At 49.9% G+C, this 26,575-nt stretch overlaps 1 protein-coding gene and 1 long non-coding RNA gene across 5 annotated transcripts; one reads left to right on the forward strand and one right to left on the reverse strand.

Annotated features, from left to right (window-relative positions):
• Positions 1–34: 34 nt before the first annotated feature.
• Positions 35–15,426, forward strand: LOC143650780 (uncharacterized). Of its 4 annotated transcripts, XR_013159670.1 has the most exons (5): positions 35–162; positions 828–1,200; positions 1,280–1,605; positions 1,886–14,368; positions 14,481–15,426. It is a non-coding gene; the product is annotated as an uncharacterized LOC143650780 (long non-coding RNA). The 4 variants fall into 4 exon arrangements; XR_013159672.1 differs by lacking the exons at positions 35–162; positions 14,481–15,426 and adding an exon at positions 298–474 and having other exon boundaries at positions 1,886–2,149; XR_013159673.1 differs by lacking the exons at positions 35–162; positions 14,481–15,426 and adding an exon at positions 592–753 and having other exon boundaries at positions 1,886–2,149.
• SMIM7 (small integral membrane protein 7) lies at positions 12,660–25,762 on the reverse strand. Its single transcript, XM_077122001.1, has 5 exons — positions 25,658–25,762; positions 25,532–25,573; positions 24,982–25,034; positions 20,018–20,108; positions 12,660–13,831 (listed from the first exon to the last, which is right to left on the reverse strand). The coding sequence occupies exons 1-5, from the start codon at positions 25,681–25,683 to the stop codon at positions 13,816–13,818; spliced, it is 228 nt and encodes a 75-aa protein (XP_076978116.1). The 5' UTR covers positions 25,684–25,762; the 3' UTR covers positions 12,660–13,815.
• Positions 25,763–26,575: the final 813 nt, after the last annotated feature.

Here is a 26,575-nt window from a genome sequence, read left to right on the forward strand (position 1 = left end):
CGCGCGCGCAGGCGCACTCGCCCGCCGCCTCGCCCCGCCCCGCCGGCCGGCCGAGGGAAGCCGTTGGGAGGCGGTTGGGCGGAGCAACGGCCACCGCCAGCAGGCCCCGCCCCCGCCCGGGCCGTCGGAAACGTTCGCGGCGTCCTGGCCGCTGCTCCTGAGGTGCCTGCGGCGGCGCCGGGCTCTGCCCGCCGAGCTGGGGGTGCACCAGCCTCTCAGAGCCCGGGCCGCGCCCCTGCGCCCCAGGCGGGGCTCTGCCACGCGGGCCGGGCGGGCTCTATGGAGCAGCACCGTGCCTCCGGCCACCGGCCGCCCCTTCCCCGCGCGGGACGGCCCAGACGGCTCCCGACGCTGCCCGAAGCGCCCCGAAGGAGGCTTAAAGGACCCCAGCGCCTGCCTCGCTGGGAGACGCCGGAGAACTGACGTCCTCGTTCCCCGGCCCACGCGTCACAAACGGGGCAGCTGAGGCCCAGGGTCGCCCAGCGGGCGCGGGCAGAGCGGCCCCGGGAGCCCGGGACGGCGGGAGGGAGGGCGGCCGCCTCGGCCGGCAGGAGCGCCGCGTCTGCGCGCGGGACGAGCCCCCAGCCCCCGCCGGCTCCGAGCGCCGCGCTCTGCGGGCCGGAGCTGGGCCTCCGGGGGTCGCCGGCCTCGCCCGCCAGCCCTGCCCGGGGTCCATTCCGCGTGCCTCTTCCTGGTTTCTAACTCAGATGAATAACAGCTTACACATGCATAGATAACGATAGTGCCGTAGAAGTAAACCTTTTATTTTGTGGGGTTCAAATTAAGAAATATTGGAGAATACAACTCACCTGCTCTTTTTAAACTAGGGAGAACCTTAACCGTGAACCTGCGTGAGGGCGCTGACCCGCCGCCCTATCCCCAGGGCACGTCGGAGACTCGGGTAGGTGAGTGAGCACGTCAGGAGCCCGTGACCGTGTGCATACCCACACACACGTGCACACCTTCGGTCCCACGGGCCTGGCGCAGCGAGACTCGATGAGTTTTTCGTGATGATTGTATAGATAAGACACGCGTGGATGCACACACGCACACACGGTTTTACTCCGCATTTAACATTTCACAGAGAAGGGGGAATAGATGAAATAAGACAGCCGCTGGACAGAAGTCCTGAAATGTCCGCTGCTTCTCCGAAGTTCAGGACGGACCTGCTTCAAGGAAGAGAGACTTCCAACGGCGCCTGTCAGTTATGCACAGGTGGGGCGTGATGTAAACCCTCTTCTGGTAATAGTTCTTCCCTGACCATGTGACCATTATTTAGGTACAGAGACCAGTGGCCCCAGTGTCCTGAGAGGACAAGATCTTTTGTGCTTGGAATGCCCCTGAAAGGGGGAGACGCCTCTTCAAGAGCAGCTCCAAGAAAGCAGAGCCCGTGGTTTGGAGTCCGTGACCGGCTAATGCCCTGGAAAGGTGGCTGTGGAGGAAGTTCCAGGAGCACGAACACAGGGCATCTGGAGACATACTTGGCAGGAGGGGACTGGGGCCCAAGCAGGAATCAGGAGATGCACGAGCAGAAGGGCACCCCGGCTGCCAGGGCTGCGCTGGCCCAGTCCTCAGCAGCGGTGCCACGTGTTGCCAGGAGCCATGGTAGGAGGGCACTCAATACTTCCCTCCTGCAGAGAGCAGGGCTGTGCCTCTCCAGACTCCCTCAGCCGGACCCTGGGAGCCCTGGGCTATTTAGAGGGGAAGTTACTGGACTTCCCCCAATAAGGCAAGGGAGGACACTGGTAACTAGTAGGAAAAATGTGCCAAAATATACTACCCCACCTTGACCCATGTCTGTGGCCTGACTTTAACAGAGTAGTTATCACTAGCAAGTAGAATGACAGGTGATTTTTACTTTTTCCTGTAATTCTATATTTTTTAGAACAAGCATGTACTGCCCCTATTCGTCTAGTATGTCAAGCGCTGGGACCAGCCCATGATCTCCAGGAGGTGTCACAGCTCTTACCACCTGAATCTGGCACTAATCAGAAAGCATGCCAATATAACCTCCAAAGTGGAGGTGATGGATTTGCTGTCAGGTTGACATCAATGAGTGTACACCTATATCCAAGCAGTTTGTGTCTTCCTTAGTGTGGAAGCCCCAATTGTGGGTCATTATTGTTAGTAATAAAGAAAATAAAAGCAAGGAGTAGCTTTTGTTAAGTACATATCAGGTTCTGCCCTGAGGACTTCACATGGGGTCCCCCAGGAAGCCCACTTCCCCGTATGCAGGCCCTGTGCCATCCACTCCCCTTGACACGGCTGGACCTGTGATTTGCTTTAGCCAAAAGAATGCAGTGGAAGCGATGCTCTGCTTGTTCCAGGCTAAAGCCATAAGAAGTTCTGGAAGTTACCACCTGACCCAGCAATCCAACTCCCAGGAATCCTACTCAAGAAACCTGAAAGCATCCACACACAGAGACTTGTATGCCAGTGCCTATAGCAGCATTAGTCACAATAGCCAAAAGGTGGAAGCAATCCAAATGACCATCAGCAGATGATGGACACACAAAACGTGGTCTGTCCATTCAATGGAGTATCAATTAACCATAAAATGGGGCCAAGTTCTGGTCATGCGATGACATGGATGAACTTTGAGGACATGACGCTGAGTGAAAGAAGCCAGACACTGAAGGACAAATATTGTATGCGTCCATTCAAACAAAAGATCCAGAACAGGCAACCACAGAGAACACAGATGAGAGGTTACCAGGGGCTTGGGGGAGTCAGGTGTGGAAAACACTGCTTACTTGGTGAGTGGTTTCCATTTGGGGTGATGAAAATGTTCTGGAATTAAGATTTTAATGAGTGTTGCACAATTCTGAACATACTAAAAGTCACTGAAATTACACTTTAAACGGGTAATTTTATGGTATGTGAATTATAAATTGTGAATTAAAAAAAGAGAAGGAGGCCTTGTCACACCAAGGTGCCTCGTGAGAATTCTGGAGAATTCTGGGGGGCCACATAGCAAGAGGGGGAGGCCTGGGCTTCTGTGGAGCAGAACCAAGGAACCAGCTGGCCACAGGGACTGAGCCGTCCTGCCTACAGAACCAAGCCTAAGCAAGGGCTGTTTTCAGCCACTTAATATTGGAGGATTTGTAACACAGCAATAGATAAACCAAAACACAGTTACGACCGCATCCTCCAGTTACAGGTGAGGAGAAGCCTGAGGTTTACAGGTTACTTAACATCCCAAATGCAGCTGGGATCCCATGGCAGATCTTTCTGAATCAAAACTGTGCTCTCTGGCCCAAAGGCTGTGCAACTCCTGCTCCCTCTCCTCTCGACTTCTCTTTTGTGATGTGTCTTGGGCATGTTCCTTTTGCCCCTCACCTGTGCTGTGCCTGGTCTCACCTGCTTGGCTTCCCCAAGCTGCTGCATGGTTGGCATCATCTTGCTCCTCTGTTCCCAGAGCTCAGCAGCCTTGCACCTTGCCATGTCCGAGCACTCTGTCTACCCTGTGAGGCCCTCTCAGCCACAACCACTGCCACTTTTCCGGATAGACTTCTATCTCACCACCCATCAGTAGGTTTTCTCTGCTCCTGTCTCGCTGGATACCCAATCATCCAACTAAGTGACTTGGATTCTGGATTTTGGATGGTGACTGCAATGGGCCAACATCTCAGCGTTCCCAGATGTCTTGGGAAAAACACAAACCAGTTAGAGGCACTCCCCAACCCCACCCCTGACAGCAGACACAGAGAGGGGCTAGGGGGCTGATGCTGAAAAACAGGAGATGCCACAAGGGTGGCGCAGACAGAAGCAAAAACTAGAAGAGCCTCAACTGGCCAGTGGAACTTCTCAAAACTGAAGGTGGGAATTGCATCCCAGTGTGAAAAACAATACGTTGGCAGGGAAGGTAAAGTGCTCCCACAGGTGTTCACATCAAACGCAGTTGGCTCTACATGGCTCAGGGACATGTGACCGGGGGGTTACCTGGCAAGTCGCTCCTGTCACGGAGAAGGCACTGGGTCCCAAAGGAAAGGGAGGACTTCTCAAGGCATGGGTCCACACCCCCGTGCGACTCCCCAATCTGCAGAGCTATAGAGGTGCAAAGTCTTTTCCTGTGTTTGCAGCAAGCTCATCCAGTGGCAGAGGTTATCTTCTTGACTTGGCAACACAGCATCGATGTTCCAACGGGCACATGTTTTGCTACAGAAATATTACAGGGATCATGGGCAATAAATAGGGGGGGTCCCAAGCTAGGACTCTAAACTCCAGAGAGTTCTAAGTTCTGCAATGCCTATGGTGCTCCAGCCTTCAGAAGAGGCCCTTCTGTAGGCTGGCAACTGCCAGGCCTTTCCTTACACCATCTCACCGAATCCTCGTTGGCAACCCCATGATGTGAGCCCAAAGAGTGGTCCCCTGAGCCCAAGATGGCCAGTTCCCTACATCTGAAGATTCCAGTGAGGGAAGCAGCAGTGTCGACAGAAGAGAAGAGTCCAGGCACCTGGGTTCACATCCAGCTCTGCCAATGACCCCCGATGACTCCAGTGGGCAGTGCCCAGCCCTAGCCTCGATTTTCTCGTGGAGAAAACGGGACAATGCAAGGACTCCTGGTGGCAAAAGCGCCCTGGCTCCACCACTGCACCTCCTGTTCAGGCGCCATTTGAGACATAGGGCCAACAGCCTTCATGACAGGATGAGCATGCTGCACACACGTGCACACAAATGTATCTCTACATAGCACATAGGTCAAACATAAACAAGTGTAGCACAGACACCATCTATGGGCCACACACTACACACAGCTCACACGCACACACAAAATCAACCATCTGCCAAGACTCCTCCTGGCCTTCCTGAGTCCTCCACCCACTACAGTGCCCCATGCAAGGGCGCAGGGCCACAGATGCGCAGATGAGTGTTCGCAAGGGAATTGCATGTTTGCCCTGCTCCTTCCATGCCCCAGGCCCCCTCCCCACGCCGTCCAGAAAATCACAACTCATTTTCCTCAAAGTGAATTCAGAATCGGAGTGTGGCACCACCGCCCAGGGCTCGGGGCAGATCCTTGTATCTTGGGACACTGTCACCAGGAGAGGCCGGGAGACCAGTTGGCAGCATCCTTCTGCTCACAAAGGGCCTAGAACACGCCCAGTGTGACCAGAGTGTGCTGCAACAGCTACCTGCACCACACCAACGGCATGCTGCCCGCCCTGCATGCTGCCAAGGCATGGGAAAGCATGGCCACAGACAGCCTCCGCCCTGGTGTAGAGCGTCAGATACACCCCGGACACTCACTGCTCGCATCCTGGGCAACTTCGGCAGCTTAGTTCCCTAGGGCTTCCACAGGGTGCAACAAAGTAGGGGGGCTGAAAACCATAAGATTTACTCTCTCCCAGTTCTGGAGGCTGGAAGTCCAGAATCAAGGTGCCAGGAGGGCCGCCCTCCTTCGGGGTTTCTGGTGGTCCTCCCTGGCCTCGCCCAGCCCCTGGAGGCCCTAGGCATCCTGCAGTGTGTGGCCATGTCCCTTGTCTGCCCGCAGCCTCTCCAAGGTTCTGTCTCAAATCCCTTTCCCAGTGAGGTCCCCAGCCGCTGGATTTAGAGTCACCCTAAGTGCAGGATGGTCTCTTCTTGGGATCCTGAACCAAGTATACCCACATCCATTTGAGGGCCTGCCCCAGGTCAGGCAGGGCACGGCCATCTCCCTGACCCGGGGGCTGTCCTGTACACTGTCCCCACCCCACAGGGGAGGACACAGAGGCGCAGAGACACTCAGCACCCGCGCTTTGGTGCCCAGCGCACGAGATTCTAACTGGGTCCAGCCCAGTGTCATTCCCCCTAAAAAGCCTCTAAAAACTCCCCCAGCATGGTTCACACACTCCTGACCCACATTTTATCACCAACTGTCAAGTGAAGGATGCAACGAAGCCTCCATAAGGTGCTTTAATCGAGGGGTCAGCAAACTTTCTGCTTTCTGCAAAGGGCTAGAAAGTAAGTATTTTCAGATCTGTAGTCATGTGGTCTCTGTTGGTCCTCAACTCTTGCTGTTGAGATAAGAAAGCAGAAAGCAACCACAGATGATGCATCAACGGAGGGGCATGCCTGGATGCCAATAAAACTTTATTCAAGGACACTGAACTTTAAATCTTACTGTAACTGTCTTTTGATTCTCCCCAATTCCATGGTAGAACAGAAAGGCTGCGCTGTCTCATATGCTGTGCAAAAGCAGCTGGGCAGCTGCCCGCCAACCCTCTGATCTCAAACCCACCGGTCAGAAAGAAAGCCACTGGGCCACTCGTGGAACTAGCAACTTGCCATTTTCCTACTGAAAAAATGTGGACTTTGGAATTCCAATTTGCTGCAGACCCTGTTTTCACAAACTTTCGCTATCACCAAACCTCGGATTGCCAGGAACTCTCAAGTGTTTTTTTCTGCATAATAATAGAAATCAAGAGAAGGGTGCAAACAACCCCAAAGGAGAATTTACATCTTTTTTTTTTTTTTAATACTATGCCTTTAATACTAAGCAGCATCTTTCATCAGCATGGGAAAACATCAGGAGGCTTGTCAAATATTTCATAAACTCAAATTTGGTTAAGAAGAAGATAATGAAAAGGTTGGAATGAAAAGAGAATGGCTTACTAATGGCAGACTGGCTTGCTCATCAAATCCAACCTCAGAGGAGAGCCCATCTCATTACGATAGGGTACAGAGCTGCTACTCTGAGGTGTCACGGGAGCCCAAGAGGGATTTTCCACCTCTCTACTGAGAGAAATTAAACTGGGTTTTGGTCTATTAATCGCATTGCTTGCACAGGTTTTCAGCAAATTTGAAAAACAGGTTGGAAGTTGTCTTTATTAAAATCGAGACCACAAGGCAGGCAGGTGATTCTGCCCAGGAGACTTGGGGTGAAAGGGGAAAGGAGAGGCACTGCTCAAGACGCTCTGTGCTCACCCGGTTCAGGGTCAGCGGGCTTCTGAAAAGCACAACAGCACCAAAGTCAATGCGTTCAAGGGTGGGCACGGCTGTGTCTCCATAAAATTCACCTGATGCAGGCAGGTTGCAGCGGAACCCAGCCTGTGAGCCATACTTCGCTGATCCCTGCTCCAGAGTGGTGGAAACTGAAGTCCAGGAGCAACCCACGGGCCAGAAGGTGGGGGCTGCAAGGGCAGATCTCCAGGCGTGGCCTCCTCGTGGTTCCCTCTGGCAGCCCCTCAGGCCAGTGGCCGCCCTCAGCAGGGGGCATTCAGGGGCTTTCTGGGGTACAGGTCAAGGCAGAGGAATGAGACCTCCAAGCTTTGGGCCCCCACTGTGACCCTGAGCACCAGCCAGCACTGGCAAGAACACCTTTCTTGAGGCTCCAAAGGACAATGAAAGGTCATGCCCTGAATCAAGAGAAAGGCCACTCAAACACCTCGGGGTGCCCTGCCGCCAGCACCCCTCACTGGTTCCAGCGGGAACCTCTGGCCCCGGCTCTGGCAGGGGCAGAGGCATGCTTATGCATGTGCCAGGAGTATGTATGTCTGCCCATCTGTCTGGTGGTGTCCTGAGGGACTTGCTGCCCCAGAACTTGCCAAGTGAACAAGTTCACTGTGCACAAGGATGCCGTGGAGAGCAGAGAAGTGTCTGCCTGGTACAAGGGATTTCTGGCTGCAGGATGTACAGTGCAGGGCCCAGGGTCCTGGAGGAGGGGACATTCAAACCCATGCACAGGCCCAAGAAAAAGATCAGGGAGGCCCTACGCTTGGCCAGGAGCTGTCCTCTAAATGCATCATGTGGATGAGCCCTGAAATCACAGGTCAGTTTGCAAAGCTGAGGAAGTGCTTTCTTTGCCTTTCCTTTTGTCCCCCCCTTTTTTGTTGTTGTTAGCTACTAGTAATCAAGAAAAGTTCTTTCAGAATACAAGCTAGAGGCAAGCTTAAGGAAAGATTCCTGCAGAGTCTAAATTCCATACATAACACGTTAAAGTATCAAAATGTCCAGGTTTCAACAAAAGGTCACAAAGCATACAAAGAAACAGGAAGTGATGGCCTAGGCAAAGGTGAAGATTGAAGCATTAGAAAGCACCAGTGAGGAAGACCAAACCTGGGAAATTGCAGACAAAGACTTTTAAAATATGTTCCTAAACATGCTCAAAGAGCTAAAGGAATATGTGGACAAAGGACTAAAGGAAATCAGGAAAATGACAGATGAACACAGAAAAGATACACAGAAATGGAAATTATGAAAAGGAATCAAACAGAGTTGAGGACCACAGTAATAGAAGTTAAAAATTCCCTAGATGGGTTCGACAGCTGGCAGAATAAGGAATCAGAGAACTTGAAGATAAGACAATTGAAGTCATCCAGTCTGGCTGAGAAGGAAGAATTAAGAAAAGTACACAGAGCCTGGGGAAACTGTGGGTACCATAAAGTACCAATGTACTCATTGCAGGAGTCCCAAAAGGAGAAGAGAGAAAGGGGCAAAGAGAATAGTCAAAGAAATAAGGGCTGAAACCTGCAAATTTACCAAAGACATGAATATATACGTCTAAGCTGCTCGACAAACTCCAAACAAGATAAACCAAAAGAGACCCACAATGCACCATGTTATAATCAAACTGTTGAATGACAAAGATAGGATTCTGACAGCTGCAAGAGGATTCTGACAGCTGCAAGAGAGAAGTGACATGTCACATGCAATGGCGCCTCCATAAGATTAAGTGCTGATTTCTCATTGGAAACCATGGAGGCAGGAAGGCAGTGGAAGACATACTTAAGTGATGAAAGCAAAAAGTGCCAATCAGAAATTCTCTATCTGACAAAACTGTCTTTCAAAAATGAGGGAGACCTAGTAGAAATGCTGCTATTAAGCAAACAGGAAACTACAGGTGTTGAGAGGATGTGGCACACTTATTTACTGCTGGCAAGAATGCAGTATGGTGCAGCCAGTGTGGAGGACGGTTTGGCAGTTCCTCGGGAAGCTAAGCATAGAGTTGCCTTACGACCCAGTAACTCTACTACTCAGTATATACCCAGAACTGAAAGCAGTGACTCGAACAGACATTTGCACACTGACGTTCATAGCAGCATTATTCACAATTTTCAAAAGACAACAACAACCCAAGTATCCATCAACAGATGAATGGATAAACAAAAGGTGGTATTACATGTGATGGAATGTTATTCAGGAGTTAAGAAGGAATGAAGTCCTGAAGCACACAACAACATGGGTGAACCTTCAGGAGATTATGTTCAGAGAAATAAGTCAGATACAAAAGGACAAATATTGTATGATCTCACTGATATGACCTAACTATACTATGTAAACTCATAGATATAAAATCTAGAATATAGGTTACCAAGATATAGAATGATGCTACAGAATGGGGACAGTTGCTTAGTATGTGTAGAATGTTTAACCAGGGTGAATGTAAATGTTTGGAAATGGACAGACGTGATGGTAGCACATTTTTTTGCGTGAGAATAAGTAACAGAGATGAAAGGTGTGTGGGTGCAAACAAGATGGTTATAGATTTAGGATGTTAAATTTAAGCCCCATGGTAACCACAAGAAAATATGCAAGCTCACAGAGACCGAAAGCAGGGCACAGGTTACCGGGGCGGGAGCAGGGGACGAGGAGAGTTAGTAAACGAGGGAGAAGGGAAAGTGGTGGTAAAGGAAGGTAGCAATGGCACCCCAACAGTGTGAGTGTGATGGATCCCACTGAATGTGTGCTTGGAAAGGCTTGGGATGGGAAGGTTTAGGTTTCCACAGTTAAAAAAAAAAAAAAAAAGAGCAACAAACAGACAGTGACAAAGGCAATGCATGATTCTGGATGGGGTCTAACAAAGGAGGAGAGAAGGCGCAAAAGGACGTAAGGAAAAACTGGAATGCAGACTGTGAGCTTCACACCCATGTTAAATTTCAGACCTTGATAGCTGGGCTTAAGGCGGTCACATCAGTGCATATCCCTGTTCTTAGGAAATATGCATGGCAGTATTAAGTGTTCAAGGAGTGTGACATATACAATATTCTCTCAAATTACAGAAAATAGATGGATAGATAGGGATAAATGGATGGGCAGACGGATAGATGGATGGATAAACAATTGGATGAGAGAAGCAGAGAGAGAGAATGATACAGCAAAGGTGGCAAAAAGTTAAAACTGGTAGAATTGGGTATCTGGGGGTGGGGGTATATGGGAGTTCTCTGTGGGGTTTATGTTATTTTTGCAAATGTCCTGTAAGTTTTTAAATTATTTCAAAATAAAAGTCTTAAAAAAAATTGGTGTGGGGGGGAGATCTTCCTGGGCCAAGGTAGAAAGGCAGTTGGGGTGAAATCAAGTACAGTTTTTGCATTTTGGGGGGCGGAGCCAAATATCCCATTCTTATTCACAGGTTAAAGAAATGGAAGCAGCCAGACACTGTTCTGGTCAAAGCTGGTAAGGATCTAGAACCAAGTTTTTTGGTTAAAAAAAAAAAAAAAAGTTGGCTGAAATGTATTTCTTCCTTTTCTTTGGAGTCCTCAGCCCTAAGCTTCATGGTGGATCTTTTTTAAAAAGTGACTCCCAAAGTCACTATGGCTGAACACCAAAACATCTGCTGAAATGTTAGCTAAAACCGACAAAAACTGGACACTCCCCAAGTGCCTGCCCACCAGGAACTGGTTCATTACAGTGCATCCCTACAATGTCATCTTTGCAGTTATTACGAATGACATTGTGGAAGAAGCCTGTTTACTGACTTGGACACACAGTGGTAATACCTCATGAGAAAAGCAGGCTATAAGCCGCTGGGCATCATGGGTGGTTAATTTCATGGGTCTGTGTGCCTGGGTTATGGGGTTTGGTGGTGGGCCAAGCAAGCCCTGGCCCAACTGCTACCATGAGGGCATTTCTCGGATGGACTTATATCACTGGTCAGTTGACTGCATCTATTGTTGACTGCATCTACAATCTACAAAGTACACTGCCTTCAGTGACAAGAAGAGTCTCCTCAACCAGTCAGTCAGAAGCCTTAAAGGGAGAACTGAGAACTTTACAGCAAACAGAAAGAGAAGGAAGAATTTCTATTGCTACTTCAGCAGGCCAGGTTCTCCTGGAGAGTTCATCACCTCCTTTGTGGAGTTTCCAACTTGCAGCCAGCTATAACAAATCTCTTAATATTTATATATATATATGCACGGCATATCCACATATATGCTGTCAGTTCTGTTCCTCTGGAGAGCTTTACTAACACATGAAAAACGTGCCATATCCATGTACATGTGCACAGAAAGAGGCCGCAACAGTGCACAAAGGAGACCTAAAGAGAGAACTCGTTACACCATGTGCAAATCAAAGAGGAGAACTCGGAGGTCTCTTGGAAGCATGGAAAACAAGCAGAAATGATGCTAAAATGAAAACATGTGGACAGATATGTGGAAAGAAAATGCTGCAAGGGGCACGAGAAGGCACAGAGGTTTCCCACTCGAGGAACTGCTCCCCATGGTTAAACATGCTTGCTAACAGCAAACAAATGTGTGTGCATGTGCAGCTTGCATGAGCAAAGGTGGGCATGCACAGTGGCCACACGACAGGGCATCCTGCACACTCACCAGGAGTGGCACCAAGTGCCTGGCACACTTTTGAGTTCTCTGCCTCACTCAAATGGCCTTGTGAGGCAGGAGGAACTTTCAGCCCCATCTGAGAGGGGGGAAACTGAGGCTTGAAGAGGGGAAGCAATCAGCCAAGCCCCACAGGGAAGGAGCACAGAGAGGGCCTTTGAATCCACATCTAAATGACCAAGAATATGAGTCCTTGGGAGTCTATGCACCCCAACGAGCTGATGAGAATTCTTGAAAAGCCTCCAAAGAGACACATCCATGAGATTCAATTTTTTAAACCAACAGCAGCCTCCAGTGTGCAGCTGTGAAGGCTACATGGCTTCTACAAACATTAACAATGAAATGTTAGCTCTCGGGAGAAAAATACAACCATTGAAACAAAATCTCAGCGACAGCATTCTGTTCTTGGAGTACAATTCAGCCTCAGAAGGCACAAGCACATCACTTCACAGAGACCTCAGCATCCGCCTGGATGAGGCAAAAACGTTCTCCTTGAATGCCTGCACACCTTGGAAGTGTTTTCTAGAGTGAGACTTGCTGTTTTTCAACCTTGAAGTCACCAACTTGAAACCCAACTTCCAGAACACAGTCCCAGTGTCACCACTAAGCCATTCTCACTGTCACTACTGAACAATTAGTGATCCCTTATAGACAAGGGACTTGGGGCAAAGCAAAATTTCCCCCAACATCACCCACCCTTGCCAAGCGTTCTGTCTTTTGGAAAAAGATACGAGCCTGAGTGAAACTTGATTTGGCAGCCGCGATCCCTGCCACTTACAAGCCATGTGGTAAGGCTGTGCCCAACACAAGGGAATAATAAAGAGAAGCAATGGTGCAGAACTGCATTGGTCAAGCAAAAATCAAAGTGGTTGTGACCTGGTTTAGTGAAATCCCACCATTATCACCGGCTCTCTTCTGATTTCCCGAAGCAGCCCACACCTGAATTATATTTGCATAATTCTTGCCAGTCACTTGGCAAAATCTGAAAGGAAAACATCTAACATTGACTCTTTTCTGACATCTTGACAACCTTCAAAATGAATCCCAGGTGTTTTCCCATCATTTGAAATGCCTCAAGTGGAAGTCAAATTCTTGGTTAAAAAAAAAAAAAAAGTATACAAAAGGTCCTTTTCAGAAATAAGCTTTATTTTCAATGCTATTTAGTTCTAAAAGCTGCATAGTTCTCTTTTTTGCCCCTTCTAAGTTGACTTACAAGTCAGGATTTCAAAACACAATAAATACACCTCACTTAGGGGACTGGGGTGACAGAACACCAACGTTTTGCTTTGGCAGTTAAACCTGGACTCCCTTTCAAAGAAGCTTCTGTGGAAATCACCTTCCTTCCTAGAGTGGGACTCGCTGTTTTTCAACCTTGAAATCAACAACTTGAAACCCAAGCTTTCAGAACGCAGTCCCAGCATCACCACTAAGCCATTCTCACTGTCGCAACTGGACAATTAGTGATTCCCAAAGTTACCTCATAGACAAAAGGCTTGAGGCAAAGCAAAATTTCCCCCAACATGCTCACCCACCCCTGCAAGCGTTTCATCTTCTCCTGCAAGGAAACCAATCACCACCACCACCCCCCTCTTCGGAGCCCTCCCACTATCAGGTTAGTGTTGAAGCAGGGCAGTCAGCCTCCCTGGAGCAAGTCACCTGCTCCTCAGAGTCCTGGGGACGCCCCAGCTGCACTGAGCAGCTGAGCAGAGGCAGGGGACAAGGCGGTGATTCGGATACGACACCGAGGCCCAACAGCACTGAGCTTCCTCGTCACAGACGGGCACTGCCCAAGAGAGGCTGCCTTTCTGCTCAGTGAAACAGCCAACCTTTGTGCTCACATCCCCGGACAGATACAGCAGAGACATCCCTACTATTCCAACCAAAAGGACGGGGGTTTCAAAATAAACCAACAAATAGTCACAAATGGGTTTCCTATTGACACCTTGGTGGAAGAGGATTCCAGAAAGATGATGTGCTCCAAGGCATGTTCTTTTACCTGCTGGGAATGCAGGGTGCACAGGTGCGCGAAACTCCGCAACCTAAAAACATCCCATTTTCAGAGACCAAAGGGAAAGTATCTTTGGAACAGAAAAAGAAAAAAAAAAGACGACGTGGCTGGGAAATCACTGCTCTTGGCGAACACTTGTCCACCCACCACGAGCTTGGAAATTCTGGGCAGGTCACCGGTTTTCCAGCCAAAATCATTGTTGCAGTTGCCAGGAGCTGAGGGACGGAGAATCGATGTCTGGAAAAGGGCGGTCCTGGTTCCATATCGGGGGGCTCAGGAACCAAACAGCCTGAGGAGTCAGAGGGCAGAAAAGGTCAGTGAGGATGAGAAGTTACTGTCATAAAAATACTTTGAGAAATTATTTCATATTACTACCCTTTCAATTATTTTCCATCATTTTCTGACTTTAAAAGTAATTCTTAGGGGGAAAAAAAAAGGTTTACAAGCCTATCTGGCTACATTTTAACCCATTTCTATTACTGCAAGTTAGCAGCGACTAACATTTTAACCGGTTTCTACTACTGTGACATTTTAACCCGTTTTCTACTACTGCAAGTTAGTAGAGACTCTGATGAATAAAAAACCTTTGAGATAGGCTAAGCCTACTTAAAATTAGTCCTAAGAGGCACCCCCTAAGAGAATCTCTTTTGTTGCTCAGATGTGGCCTCTCTCAGCCAACACGACAAGCAAACTCACGCACGGCCTTCCCCGTCTACATGGGACATGACTCCCAGGGGTGTGGACCTTCCTGGCAACATGGGACAGAAATCCTAGAGTGAACTGGGACTCGGCATCAAAGGATTGAAAACCTTCTCAACCGAAAGGGGTAAGAGAGAAATGAGACAAAGTGTCAACGGCTGAGAGATTCCAAACAGAGTCGAGAGGTTATCCTGGAGGTTATTCTTACACATTAAATAGATATCACCTTGTTATTCAAGATGTAATGGAGAGGCTGGAGGGAAGTGCCTGAAAATGTAGAGCTGTGTTCCAGTAGCCATGTTTCTTGAAGATGATTGAATAATGATATAGCTTTCACAATGTGACTGTGTGATTGTGAAAACCTTGTGTCTGATGCTCCTTTTATCTACCTTATGGACAGATGAGTAAAACATATGGATTAAAAATAAACAATAGGGGAAACAAATGTCAAAATAAATTTAGTAGATTGAAATGCTAGTGATCAATAAAGGGGAGGGGTGAGGGGTATGGTATGTATGAATTTTTTCTCTGTTTTGTTTTGATTTCTTTTTCTGAATTGATGCAAATGTTCTAAGAAATAACCATGATGCTGAATATACAACTGTGATAAAAAAAAGAATGTTCATATTGTATGTTGTTCGGTTTTACTAATAAAATTTTTTTTAAAAAGACCTTTGAATAAGCAAATGATTACAGTTTATAAAAAAATAATGTAACTCTGATCACTGACTGAAGATAATCCAGGCCAGAAAAACCTGGAAATCAGATAAATGCCCATAAAGTCAGGTATGTATAGGTACAAAACCATAGAGCTGTTAAAAAGATTATGCACAACCCAAATAGGCCCACAGCATGGCACATCTAACTGCTGAAGGCCAAAGACAGAGAACTCTGAAAGCTGCAAGAGAAGCTGCATGTCACATACATGTTAGGGGCCTCTGTAAGATTACATGCTGATTTTTCATCAGAAACCACAAGACGAGAAGGCAGTGGGAAGACATTTTTCAGTGCTGAAAGCAAAACACTGACAACCAAGGAATCTATATACAACAAAACTGTCTTTCAAAAGTGAGGGGGAGGACAAATGTTCTAAGAAATGATCATGATGATGAATCTGATGAATCTGCAGCTATGTGATGATATTGTGAATTACTGATTATATATGTAGAATGGAATGATCACATATTGGGAATGTTTGTGTTTCTGTAATTTTTTTTTTTTTTAAATAATAAAAAATAAAAAAAAAAAAATAAAAATTTTAAAAAAAGTGAGGGGGAGGGTGGTGCAACAGTGGCTCAGTAGCAGAATTCTCACCTGCCATGCCAGAGACCTGGGTTCGATTCCTGGAGACTGCCCCCCCCCCAAAAAAACATTCCCAGATAAACAAAAACCAAGGGAGTCCATTGCTGCTGCACTGGCCCTATGAGAGAGGCCAACGCCAGTGCTGCAGACGGAAAGGAAAGGATACCAGAGATCAAAGCCACAGGAAAGAGAATAAAGATCTCTGGTGAGGATAACGACATGGAAAAGTGTAAACACCAGGATTATTGTATTTTTCATTTGTAAGTTCACTTTTACTTTCCCCAAGATCTAAAAGGTGGATGTGCAAAATGCAATGAGAAATAGTGGTTTTGGACTCTCAACTGTATAAGCATGAAACGTGAGATGAGAAGGGCATAAGCGTGGAGACAGGGAGGTACAGGAACACACTGTTTGCCACTGAAGCTGGCATCCGAGCACGGGAGGCTGTCACAGAGTTAGATGTTAAATTTAAGCCCCCTAGTAACCACAAATAAAAGGTCAGAGAGCTCGCAAGCTCTCAGAGACTAGAGAGTAAAGCCCAGGTTACCAGAGGCAGAGAGCAAGGGGATGGAGGAGTGAACGGGGGAATTCGGTTTGGGGTGAAAGGGAAGCTCTGGTAACGGGAGATGGTGAAAGTTCCTCGACATCATAAATGTGATTAATCCCACTGAGTGGTGTGCTTGAAAGTGCGTGAGATGGGAAAATGTACGTTGTAATATATGCTCCCACAACTAAAAGGGAGAGCGAGACAGCAACTAAAGAGACAATGACTATCAAATGCAATCCATGATCCTGGAGTGGATCTAGAAAGCGTTCAAAAGGAAGTAACTGGACCATATGAAAAAAACTGGACTTTAGTCTGTAAGCTTTATATCAATGTTAAATTTCCTGAACTTGATAACTGTAATGAAGATGACTACATAGGGAATGTCCTTGCTCTTTGGAAATAAGGCAGTATTAAGTATTCAACCTATACTCAAGTGTTCAGAAAATAGATTAGTAGACAGACAGATTGATAGATTGATGGACAGGATGACATGGCAAGTGTGGTTAAAACTGGTGGATCTGGGTATCTGGAGAGTGGGGGGGTATGTTGGAGTTCTCTATATTCGTATTATTTTTGTTACTAGCCAGTATTTTTAAAAGTATTTCAAAATTAAAAGTTTAAAATGAAGAGACTGGGGGGGGAAAGAACTCTGTATTATCTTTGTAACATTTCCATAAATATAAACTTATCCAAAATAAAATGTTAATTTAAAAAATAACCAATGGGGGCAGGCCACAGTGGCTCAGCAGGCAGAGTTCTCACCTGCCATGCCAGAGAACCAAGTTCAATTCCAGATGCCTGCCCATGCAAATAATAATAAAAAATAACCAGTGGGCATAAACAAAAATAAATAAATAAATAAAAATAACCAGTGGGGCTGGGACAAATGGATTTCTGCAGGCAAAAGAATGACGCTAGACCCCAATCTCACACCACACATAAAAATGAACTAAAAATGCCTCAAAGGCCCAATTGTAAGAGCTAAAACCATTAAACTCTTAGAAGAAAACACAGGTATAAATCTCTGAGACCTATGATCAGGCAATGGGTTCTTACTTATGACACCAAAATTACAAGCAAAGGGGAAAAAAAGACAAATTGGACTTTATCAGAACAAAAATACCTTTGTGCTTCAATGGACACCATCAAGAAAGTGTAAAGACAACCAAAGAATGGAAGGAAGTATTTGCAAATCAGTTATCTGTTAAGGGACTAGCATCCAGAATATATATATATATATATATATATATATATATATATATATATATAAAGACTCTTCAAACTCAGTAATAAACAAAGTATCCAATAAAAAAAGGTAGGCTAAAGGCTTGAACAGATGTTTCCACAAAAGATATATAAATAAGATATACAGAAGATATACAAATGGCCAACAAGCACAGGAGAAGACACAACATCATCAGTTACCAGAGAAATGCAAATCAAAACCACGAGACGCGACTTTATACCCAATAGAAAGGCTGCGACCAAAAGGATGAGCAATAACAAGTATCTGTAAGGATGCAGGGAAACTGGTCCCCTCATGCACAGCCGGGGGAATGGGGAATGGCACAGTTTCCCAAACAGTTAAACAGAATTGCAATATTGCCCAGCAATCCCCTCTGAGAGGGAGAAAAACAAAACGAAATATAACAGATGTCCACCTAAAACGTGCATGAAGAAGGTTCAAAGCAGCATATTCACAATAGCCAAAAAGACACACACCCAAGTGTCCATCAATGGCTGAACAGATAAGCAAACATGGCCCATCTGCACAATGGAAAATGAGTCAGCCATAAAAAGGAATGTAAATGCTACAACATGGATGAACCTTGAAACAGGGTGGTGCATGAAAAAAGCCAGTCACAAAGGACCTCGCATTGCCTCCGTGGTCCAGCTGGAACAGATCTTCCCAGCTCCTTCACTGAACAGCTTCCTGCCCGTACAGATGGCACTCACTCTATGCTGACTCCACGTTTACTTGTGCAAGCCCCAGCTGAGCTCAGACCGTGCGTGCACTGCCATCCCACCAGGTTCTCCACTTTCAAAATAGCTCCCCATGCAGACAGAACCTTCTGGCACATCATCAATGATGCCGCTGTGGCAGCAGGTCGTCTGAGTGTCCTGAGCGTCATCGGCCCATCCCTGTTCTTGGACTTCTGGGTGATTTCCAGTTTCTCAATATCCTGGGAAAGCAATTACTGCCTCCCTGATAGACACACTTCTTGAGGGAATCTCCCCCAACCCCACCTCTGCCGAAGTCAGGGGCCAGTAAACTTTTTCTGTACACGGCCAGACAGCAAATACTTCAGGCCTTACAGGCTAGGAAGTCTCTACTGTGACCCCTCAACTGTGCAACTATAGCCACAAAAGCAGCCACTGACACAGGTGTGGCTGTGGGCCCATTAACGTCATTTACAAAAACAGGCCACCCATGGACAGTGGGTTACTGACCCCTAGCCTGAGTGGTCTTGCTGGAGCCAGGGCACCCAAGCCAACTGCTAGGCCATTCAACTACCACTCCCAGGAATCAAAATCGGAACAATGGGCTACTGTCTGAGCCGATGCTGGGAGTGGAGGTGGGAGATCACAGGGCCCTGAGGCTGCCTCTGTGGTCTCGGGCCAAAAGTGAGGGAGTGAAGGAAGCTGGTCTGAGAGGAGAGGATGACAAAGCACTTGCACAGAAAAGAGCAGGGTGAGAAACTACACAAAGCTCATCCCTGCCCCAGGACCTTTGCATGTGCTGCTTCCTGTGCAGCCAGACCCTTTCCCCTGGTTGCATGGGTGGCAGGCTTCTCCTGCCTTAAGTTTTGACTTAAAAGTCACCTTCTCAGGGAACCTTTCTCTGACCACCTCCTCTTGCAACATGCCACCTCACAATTCATTTCCTCCTACTCGCCTGGTTTTCTGCCCATCTCCTACCCGCTATACTGGTACTCACAGAGGGCAGTACCAGTGGCCATCTGGTCTTGGCCATACTCCAGGCGGCTGGAGGAGCAGATGCTCAATGGCTGGTTCTGAATGAACCAATGAATGAATGAATAAAAGGGAACCTAGAGACAAAAGGCCGGAGGAGTCACCTGACACCGTCCAGCTGCCTGCGAGGCCTGGATCCACTGCCTGTGTTCTTCTCGCTGCAGATCCCCTGGTCTCTTCACAAGACCTCTCTGCACCTGGGCAGGCGTCACCCTTGCTCTCAAGTCCCCCTGGTCTCATGGGACACCCCTCACGGCCTCATCCCGAGATCTCACACTCTGTTACAGACGCTGTGAGAGCCCTCCTTCCCCAGCCACCACATCCTCAGAAACACAGGCTGAGGTGCGGCAATCCAGCGCCACCACCTCTCGGGGGGCCTGCCTTCCGCGCTCGTCCTCTTTCAGCAAAGGCCAAGGTCCTCAGGTTCTCCTACCACAGTCCTCAGGCTTCTCACGAGCCTCACCATCAGCTGATAGCATTCTTGGCATAGGTCCCAACACTAGAAAAAGAACCAACCTGGGTGGATTGGTTTTAGCCTAAACGAAAACAAAAATGGGCCTGAAACCAAAAGCAGAATCTGAATGCATTTGGTTGGACAGCAGGAGGCTGCAGTGGGACCCAGTGGCAGAGGCCAAATGCATGCCAAGCACAGGACAGCCGGCCTCAGGGACGGGGCTGAGGCTCGGGGAGGGCACCTGGGGCCGAGGCGCGGGCACAGCCAGGGCGCAGGGAACGCGCTGTGCTCGCAGAAGGCCCAGCCTACCTGGCTGGGATGCGGCCCCCAAGCTTATTCCCATGGCCTCCGGTCTCCTCACCAGCTCAGGAGGATTTTATTTTGAGAACAGACAGTGTGACCTTGAAGGGCAGGCCGGGCGACAGGAGGTGACCCACGGGCCGGGGCATGCGAGAGAACAGGTGTGAGGCTATAACCGCAGAGGGGAGCACTTGACTTACACAATCATGCAGAACATCATGAAGACATTCCACAGCGCGATGAAGATGCGGAAGTACCGCAGGCTCAGAAGGAACTCCCGGATGTTGTCACCTGAAAGCCAAAGTGCACTTTTACCATGCGGCAGGCATCCTTGCAGTAACGTGGGGGGGGCTTTGCAGTCTCGCCAGCCCAACACCCACAGCCCCTGCCTTCCCACTGCTCCCCGCCCCTCAGCCCACTGGCTTTGGGGGCCATGACCCACCCACTGATCACACCGAGCCCCCAGCCCATGGCTCAGGGAGGGGCCCGTGGCCAACATCTGTCCAACAACACTCAGCCCTGAACACTTGCCCCCGCTACGGGGCAACGAGAGCCTTGTCCTCTCGGGCAGGGGCCAGCAAACCACAGCCCACAGGTCAAATCCAGCCCCTGCTGCCCACGAGCTAAGGATGGTTTTTACATCTTTAAAGGCTGGGGAAAAAGCTAAATGGTATTTCTTGACCTGCAGAAATTATACAAAATAAAGTTTTATTGGTGCACAACCATGCCCGTTCACTTATACGTTCTCTGTGGCTGCTCTGGACTGCGATGGCAAAGTCAAGCTGTTGCACCAGCAACTGTATGGCCAGCAAAGACGAAAATGTTTAATGTCTGGTGCTTTACAGAAGAATATGTCAGATTTCTGCTCAAGGTCACATTTGCCACAAATGAAACCACAAGTGGAACCAACCCAGAAGGGGAACAAGAAGCTGAACATACTTGGGACAGTCCTGCCCTTGGACTTTTCAATCTGCTTCAACTGCTTCTGCTGGGTTTTCACTGTTTGCCACCCAAAGCATCCAAATCCGAGCAAGTAAAACAGGAGCCTGCTTTGCTGGTGCCGCCCTCTGGTCCCCTCCGAAGCCAAGGAACTGAGCCCCCTTTAGGGGGAGGCAATTTGACACAGCAGGACTCCAGTGACCCGGGTTCCAAAACCTTCTGAGGTCGCTGGAAGGTGAATCAGCCTCCTTCTCTGGGTTTCCAGAGCAAATCGAACGGGTGACCTCGACGGGGGACGCCCATCACGCAGTCCACAGACCAGGACCTTTGCCGTGTGGACGGCCAGATCCTGGGCATGACTTAGGCATGCTGGCGGAACCCTCACAACAGGGCTCCATCCTGGCCACGACCTACACACCCACCTGCCAAACACACCAGACGAGCTCGCCACAGTCACCTCCCATAGAAAGCTGCACGTGGCCTGACCTGGGTTCTGGGGGCGACTGAGAGGGGTGGGACACAAGGGAAGAGCTCTGCGAGGCCCTTCCCCAAGCCCGGCATTGGCAGAATGGGCTTTCTCACTGATGGCAAATGCCATCGGGGGCCACACGCTCCTGGCGGTAGCCGAGGAACAGACGGGGACCAGCCCTCGGGGCTCACAGGGCGCTTGAGCACAAACAAGCAACCATCTGCAAGCTCATTCCTCATGCTGACTGCCGTGACAGAAAGCTCGGGGTGCTGGGAGCATGCACTGGGGGGCCTGACCCAGCAGGAGTGTCATGGATTGAACTGTGTCCCCAAAGAGAAATGCCCACTTCCTAAGCCCTGGGAGCTCAGAATAAGATTTTATTTGGAAATAGGGTCACTGCAGATGGAGCTAGGAGTAGGGCAGGCCAACAAGGGTCCTTGTAAGAGAAGAGGCAGATGAGACACAGGGAGATAAGGCCCCGTGAGGGTGGAGGCAGAGAGGGAAGTGATGCCACTACAAGTCAAGGAATGCCTGGGGTCCTGAGCCTAGAGGGGCAGGGAACAGACTCTCCCCTGGAGTTCTCAGATGGAGTGCGGCCCCACCTTGATTTCGGACTTGTGGCCCAGGAGAGAATCAGTTCCTGTTGTTTGCAGCCTCCAGGTCTGTGGTCCTTTGTTAGAGCAGCTCCCAAGGGAGCTTACTGTGGCTCAAAGGCCTAGCTCTGTCCATCCTTGGCCTTTCTGTACCCCCATTTCTTCCTGTATAAATGGGGGTGATGGGCTGCTGGGAAGACTCTCAGCAAACACAGCGGCCATAGCATTAGGGACAGCTAGGCAAGGGCAGAGGGCTAGGAGGAAGCACAGCCCATGTGTGGGGGCAGGGGGCACAGAGCCCTACCAGAAGGAGCCTTGAGGGAGAGTGAGCATCCTGGGGAAAGGCTGACCTGGAAATGCCCAGGAGTCCCTGCCACCTCCAGGCCCTTGGGCCTGATCTACCCACCACAGCTCCAATTCCACCCCAGGGCTTGGCACAGTGCTTTCTGCAGAGCAGGTTTGCAATGTATGGCTGCTAAATGAATGAATGCATGCGTGGATGGATGGACAAATGGGTGGACAGATAGATGGTCTTGTGCTTGAGAGTATAACCTCTGGGATCAGGAAATCATGACTCAAATGCCAACTCTATGTGGCCAGGAAGCAAGTTGAGCCACATCTCTGCGCCTCAGTTTCCTCATCTGTAAAACGGGACAACAACCTTTCTGTGCTGGTTTGAAAGAATTACGCACCCTAGAAAAGCCATGCTTTAACCCTGATCCATCTTTTAATCCCTCTTCAGCACTTTAGATTGGAAACTTGATTAGATTATCTCCACCAAGCTGTGACCCACCCACTTGTGGGTATTAATCTGTGATCAGAGGGAGATGTGACTCCATCCATTCTGGGTGGGTCTTGATTAGTTTACTGGAAGCCCTTAAAAGAGGAAGCATTTTGGAGAGATCCTTGAGAGCCACAAGAACCACAAAAGCCCACACGGCCAGTGACCTTTGGAGATGAAGAAGGAAAACACCCCCGCGGGAGCTTCAGGAAACAAGAAGCCTAAGAGGAAGTTAGCAGATGTCATGTTCGCCATGTGCCTTTCCAGTTGAAAGGAAACTCTGAACGTCATCAGCCTTCTTGAACCAAGGTATCTTTCTCTGGATGTCTTACATTGGACATCTCTATAGCCTTTGCTTTAATTTGGACATTTTCACAGCCTTAGAACATGTAAACTTGCCACTTATTAAATTCCCCTTTTTAAAAGCTGTTCGGTTTTTGGTATATCACATCCTGGCAGCTTACAAACTAGAACACCTTCCTTCTCAGAAAAGGCAGGAGGATGAAGGGAATACATGCAGAAAGCACCTCCCCCGGCCGCCCCCACAGGTGCTCCAGCACAGCGCCGCCTGGCCCCCACAGGTGCTCCAGCACAGCTCAGATCGCCCCCACAGGTGCTCCAGCACAGCTCCGGCTGCCCCCAAAGGTGCTCCTGCACAGCTCAGCCAGGGCTCTGGCTGCTGTGGCCGCAGTACCGCCTCCTCGGAGGTGCGGACCCTCACCCAGCCCAGCCGGGATGGCTCCCCATTAACACCTGTCCCCACTGATAAGTGCTTCTCCGGACTCGCTAGCACCTCCTTCACTGCCTGTTCTTGTTTAGGACCTGTCCCACCCCTGCCCAGTCACACGAGGGCCTGTCTTGCTCCCTGCTGTATTGCAAGCGCTCAGAATTGAAGCCGGCATGTAGTAGGTGCTCGTTAAATGTTTGGTGAATGAATGAATGAATGAATGGATGTAACAGCCACACACAGGTCCTATTACATACCAAAGAGTCACAGGAATAAACCCATCAGGTGGTATAAATTCCAGGGCCTCCAGGCCCAGGGAGATGATATAAATATGACAGGTGTACCGGTTTGAATCTATTATGTGGCCCAGAAAAGCCATGTTTTAACCCTGATCCTATCTTGTGGGGGCAGTGTTTTCTTTTAATCCCCATTCAGCACTGCAGGTTGGAAATCTGATTAGATTATTTCCACAGAGATGTGGCACACCCAATTGTGGATGTGACTTTGATTAAATGAAGATGTGACACCACCCATTTCCAGGTGGGGCTTGATTAGTTTACTGGACTCAAAAGTGGAAACATTTGGAGAGAGCTCAGAGCTGACAGGCAGAGCTGATGTAGAGATGTTTTGAGATCAGGACAGAAATAGCCCAGGTGCTAAGCAAGAACTAACAGAAACAACCAGAACCTAAAAAAAAAATAAATCTCTGCCCCTGACAAATGTTAAACTAAGAGATGAAACCCAGAGTTTTGTCCTAGAGCAGTTAAGTGAATGCCCACAGATGCTTAAAGAGGAAACCACTGGCATCAGAGGCTGGAAGCAATGAGACCAGGAACAAGGACCAGCAGACACCAGCCATGTGCCTTCCCAGATCATCTTTCCTTGAGCCAAGGTATCTTTCTCTGGATGCCTTAGTTAGGACATATTTATGGCCTTAGAACTGTTAATTTGCAATTCAATAAATTCCCTTTATAAAAGCTGATCCATTTCTGCTATATCGCAATCCAGTAGCTTAATAAACTAATAAAATAGGGTAGGGGTGAGGTGGAGGCTACAACCTGCCTGAAGGGGATTCTGCTTCTCAACTACACTCAACAGGTGCCAAGCAGTCAGCTGCACCCTGAGATTGGACATTTGGATTTTCATATGCAATCTCCTGCTTTATTCAAAATCTCCTAATGTAGGCACCTCATTAAAAAGAGAGGGACGCTGAGGGCCAAAATGCAAATCTGCTGCTATAAAAGCAAAGCTCCTGGTGAAGCCGACCATTCACTCTCTCCCTCATTCATTCACACTGGAGTGCTGGCACTGAATATCACAGGGGGGCTGGAATGAGCTCAGTCCCCTTCTCTGGAACACACGGTCAACCTACAACACAGTCAACTTACCCTAACTTACAACAGCAGGACATGGTCTGGGGGGTCTGGCAGGAGAAAGAAATGAGGGGCAGATGTGGCAGAAGGAATAGCACATCCTGAGACCTATCCACCCCCAACCTCAACCCAATACACACATATTCTGTTAAAAAAGGAAAGAGGGCTTGGACCTAGTTACAAAGAATCATCCTCTTTGAAGCAGCCAGTGCAACTCCAGAGTCCCCAGGTGTAAAAGCAGATGAGCCAACAGAATGAGGGCAGGGGGCCAGGACGACTTACCTGTACTGGGCGCCCTCGACTCCTCCCCAAAGCCCTGTGTGTCCTTCTTTTTCCTACAAAGAGCAGACAGTGTCTTCTTTCAGTGGGACGTAGAGACCGCTTAGCGGTCAACTTCAGACCTAGCCCTGCCTAGCCGCTGTCTGCTTGGTGACCTCAGGTGGCTCAGTGTCTCTCTCTGGGCTGCCACCAGCCTGGCCGAGCACAGCCAGATGTGCGGCCACTGAAAGTGCAGCGGATGGACAGGGACATGGGAGGGTTCCGCTCTCGGTGCTAAGGTCCCTGATTAAGTTTCTTGCCGCAGGGATGGGGAGGGGTGTGAGCAGAAGGGCCCCCGGGAATGGACGGCAGGGACACCGAGGTGGCAAGGGTCACCGGTGGATGAACTGGCTAGAGGCGTGGCCAGAAGGAGTGGCCCGCTGAGTGGGGGCGTGGCCTGTGGCGTGGGGCGGGCTCCGGCGGGGTGTGGCCTACGCTGAGGGGCAGGGCCCTCGGCGAAGGGCGGGGCTGCAGGCACCAAGGGTGGGGCCGCGCTCCTGCGCGGCCTACTCACAGCTTAAAGTTGAGCACCGCCCCGGCGTTCACCAGCAGCGTCCTGCGGAGGGGGAATGCGATTACCGGGGCCGTCCCCTCCACGTCTGGTTCTCTCTCCCCAGCCCCTGGTTCCCCCCACAATTACCCGAACAGCAGGATGTCCCCGATCATCTTTACGGCCGGCGCGTCCGTCAGAACCGGAAGCGGAAGCCCCGGGGAGGGACGGGAGACAGGCAGGAGTCGACCAATCCCGGAGCATCGCTCACGAGAGCGTGGCCAATCGGAGGCCAAGGCTGGCAGGGTCCCGCCTCCCCCCACCGCTTCTGCTCAGGCCCCTGAGACTTGAGCGAGCTTGGAGAGGCCCTGTGCGTCGGGGACGGGGCGAGCGTGTGACGTCACCCGAGGGGAGCCACTCAAGGCACGAGTGGGCCTGACGTTGAAAGTGTGATGCGCATGCGTATGGTCCCGCCTGCGAGAGACTTAGCTCCGCCGAGATTCCTCCTCCTCGGCTGGGGTTCGGGTTGGAGACCCAGCCCCCGACCTTGGAGCCGCACAGGAGCCTGACGCAGGGGCTCCCCAGGGCACGGGCGCCCCGCCTGACTGCTCTCCAAAAGGAGGAGGAACCCCAGGCCGAACGGGCCCCACGGGCGGGGTACACGGAGCGGGTCCCCCAGAGGCGGGGGTTCCCACAGAGCCGGTGCCCTAGGCGCGGCGTTCTCGAATGATCGGGCCTGACGGGGGCATGGGGACCCAATCCAGGACTCAACGGGGCTCCCCCCGGGCCTCACGAGGACGGGGTTCCTGACTAATCCTGCCCTACACGGGGCGGGGGCCCCAAGGGGCCGGAGTCCTGCCAGGGTGGGCTCCGTTGGGGGGGGGCGTGCCCCGCCGCGCCGAACGGGGCCGAAGCGTTCGGAACTGGGAGCCGCGTGGCCAGGACCCTGCGGTAGCCCCTTCTCCCCGCCGGGCCAGGCTGTGGCGGGGCCCGTTGGAGGGGCGGGGCCTAGCGGGGGCAGTCTCCTGTCGGGGGGCGGAGCCTGGAAGGGGGCGGCCTCCCGGTGGG

This window comes from Tamandua tetradactyla, chromosome 11 (assembly GCF_023851605.1).
Source record: "Tamandua tetradactyla isolate mTamTet1 chromosome 11, mTamTet1.pri, whole genome shotgun sequence".
Classification (NCBI taxonomy): Eukaryota; Metazoa; Chordata; class Mammalia; order Pilosa; family Myrmecophagidae; genus Tamandua; species Tamandua tetradactyla.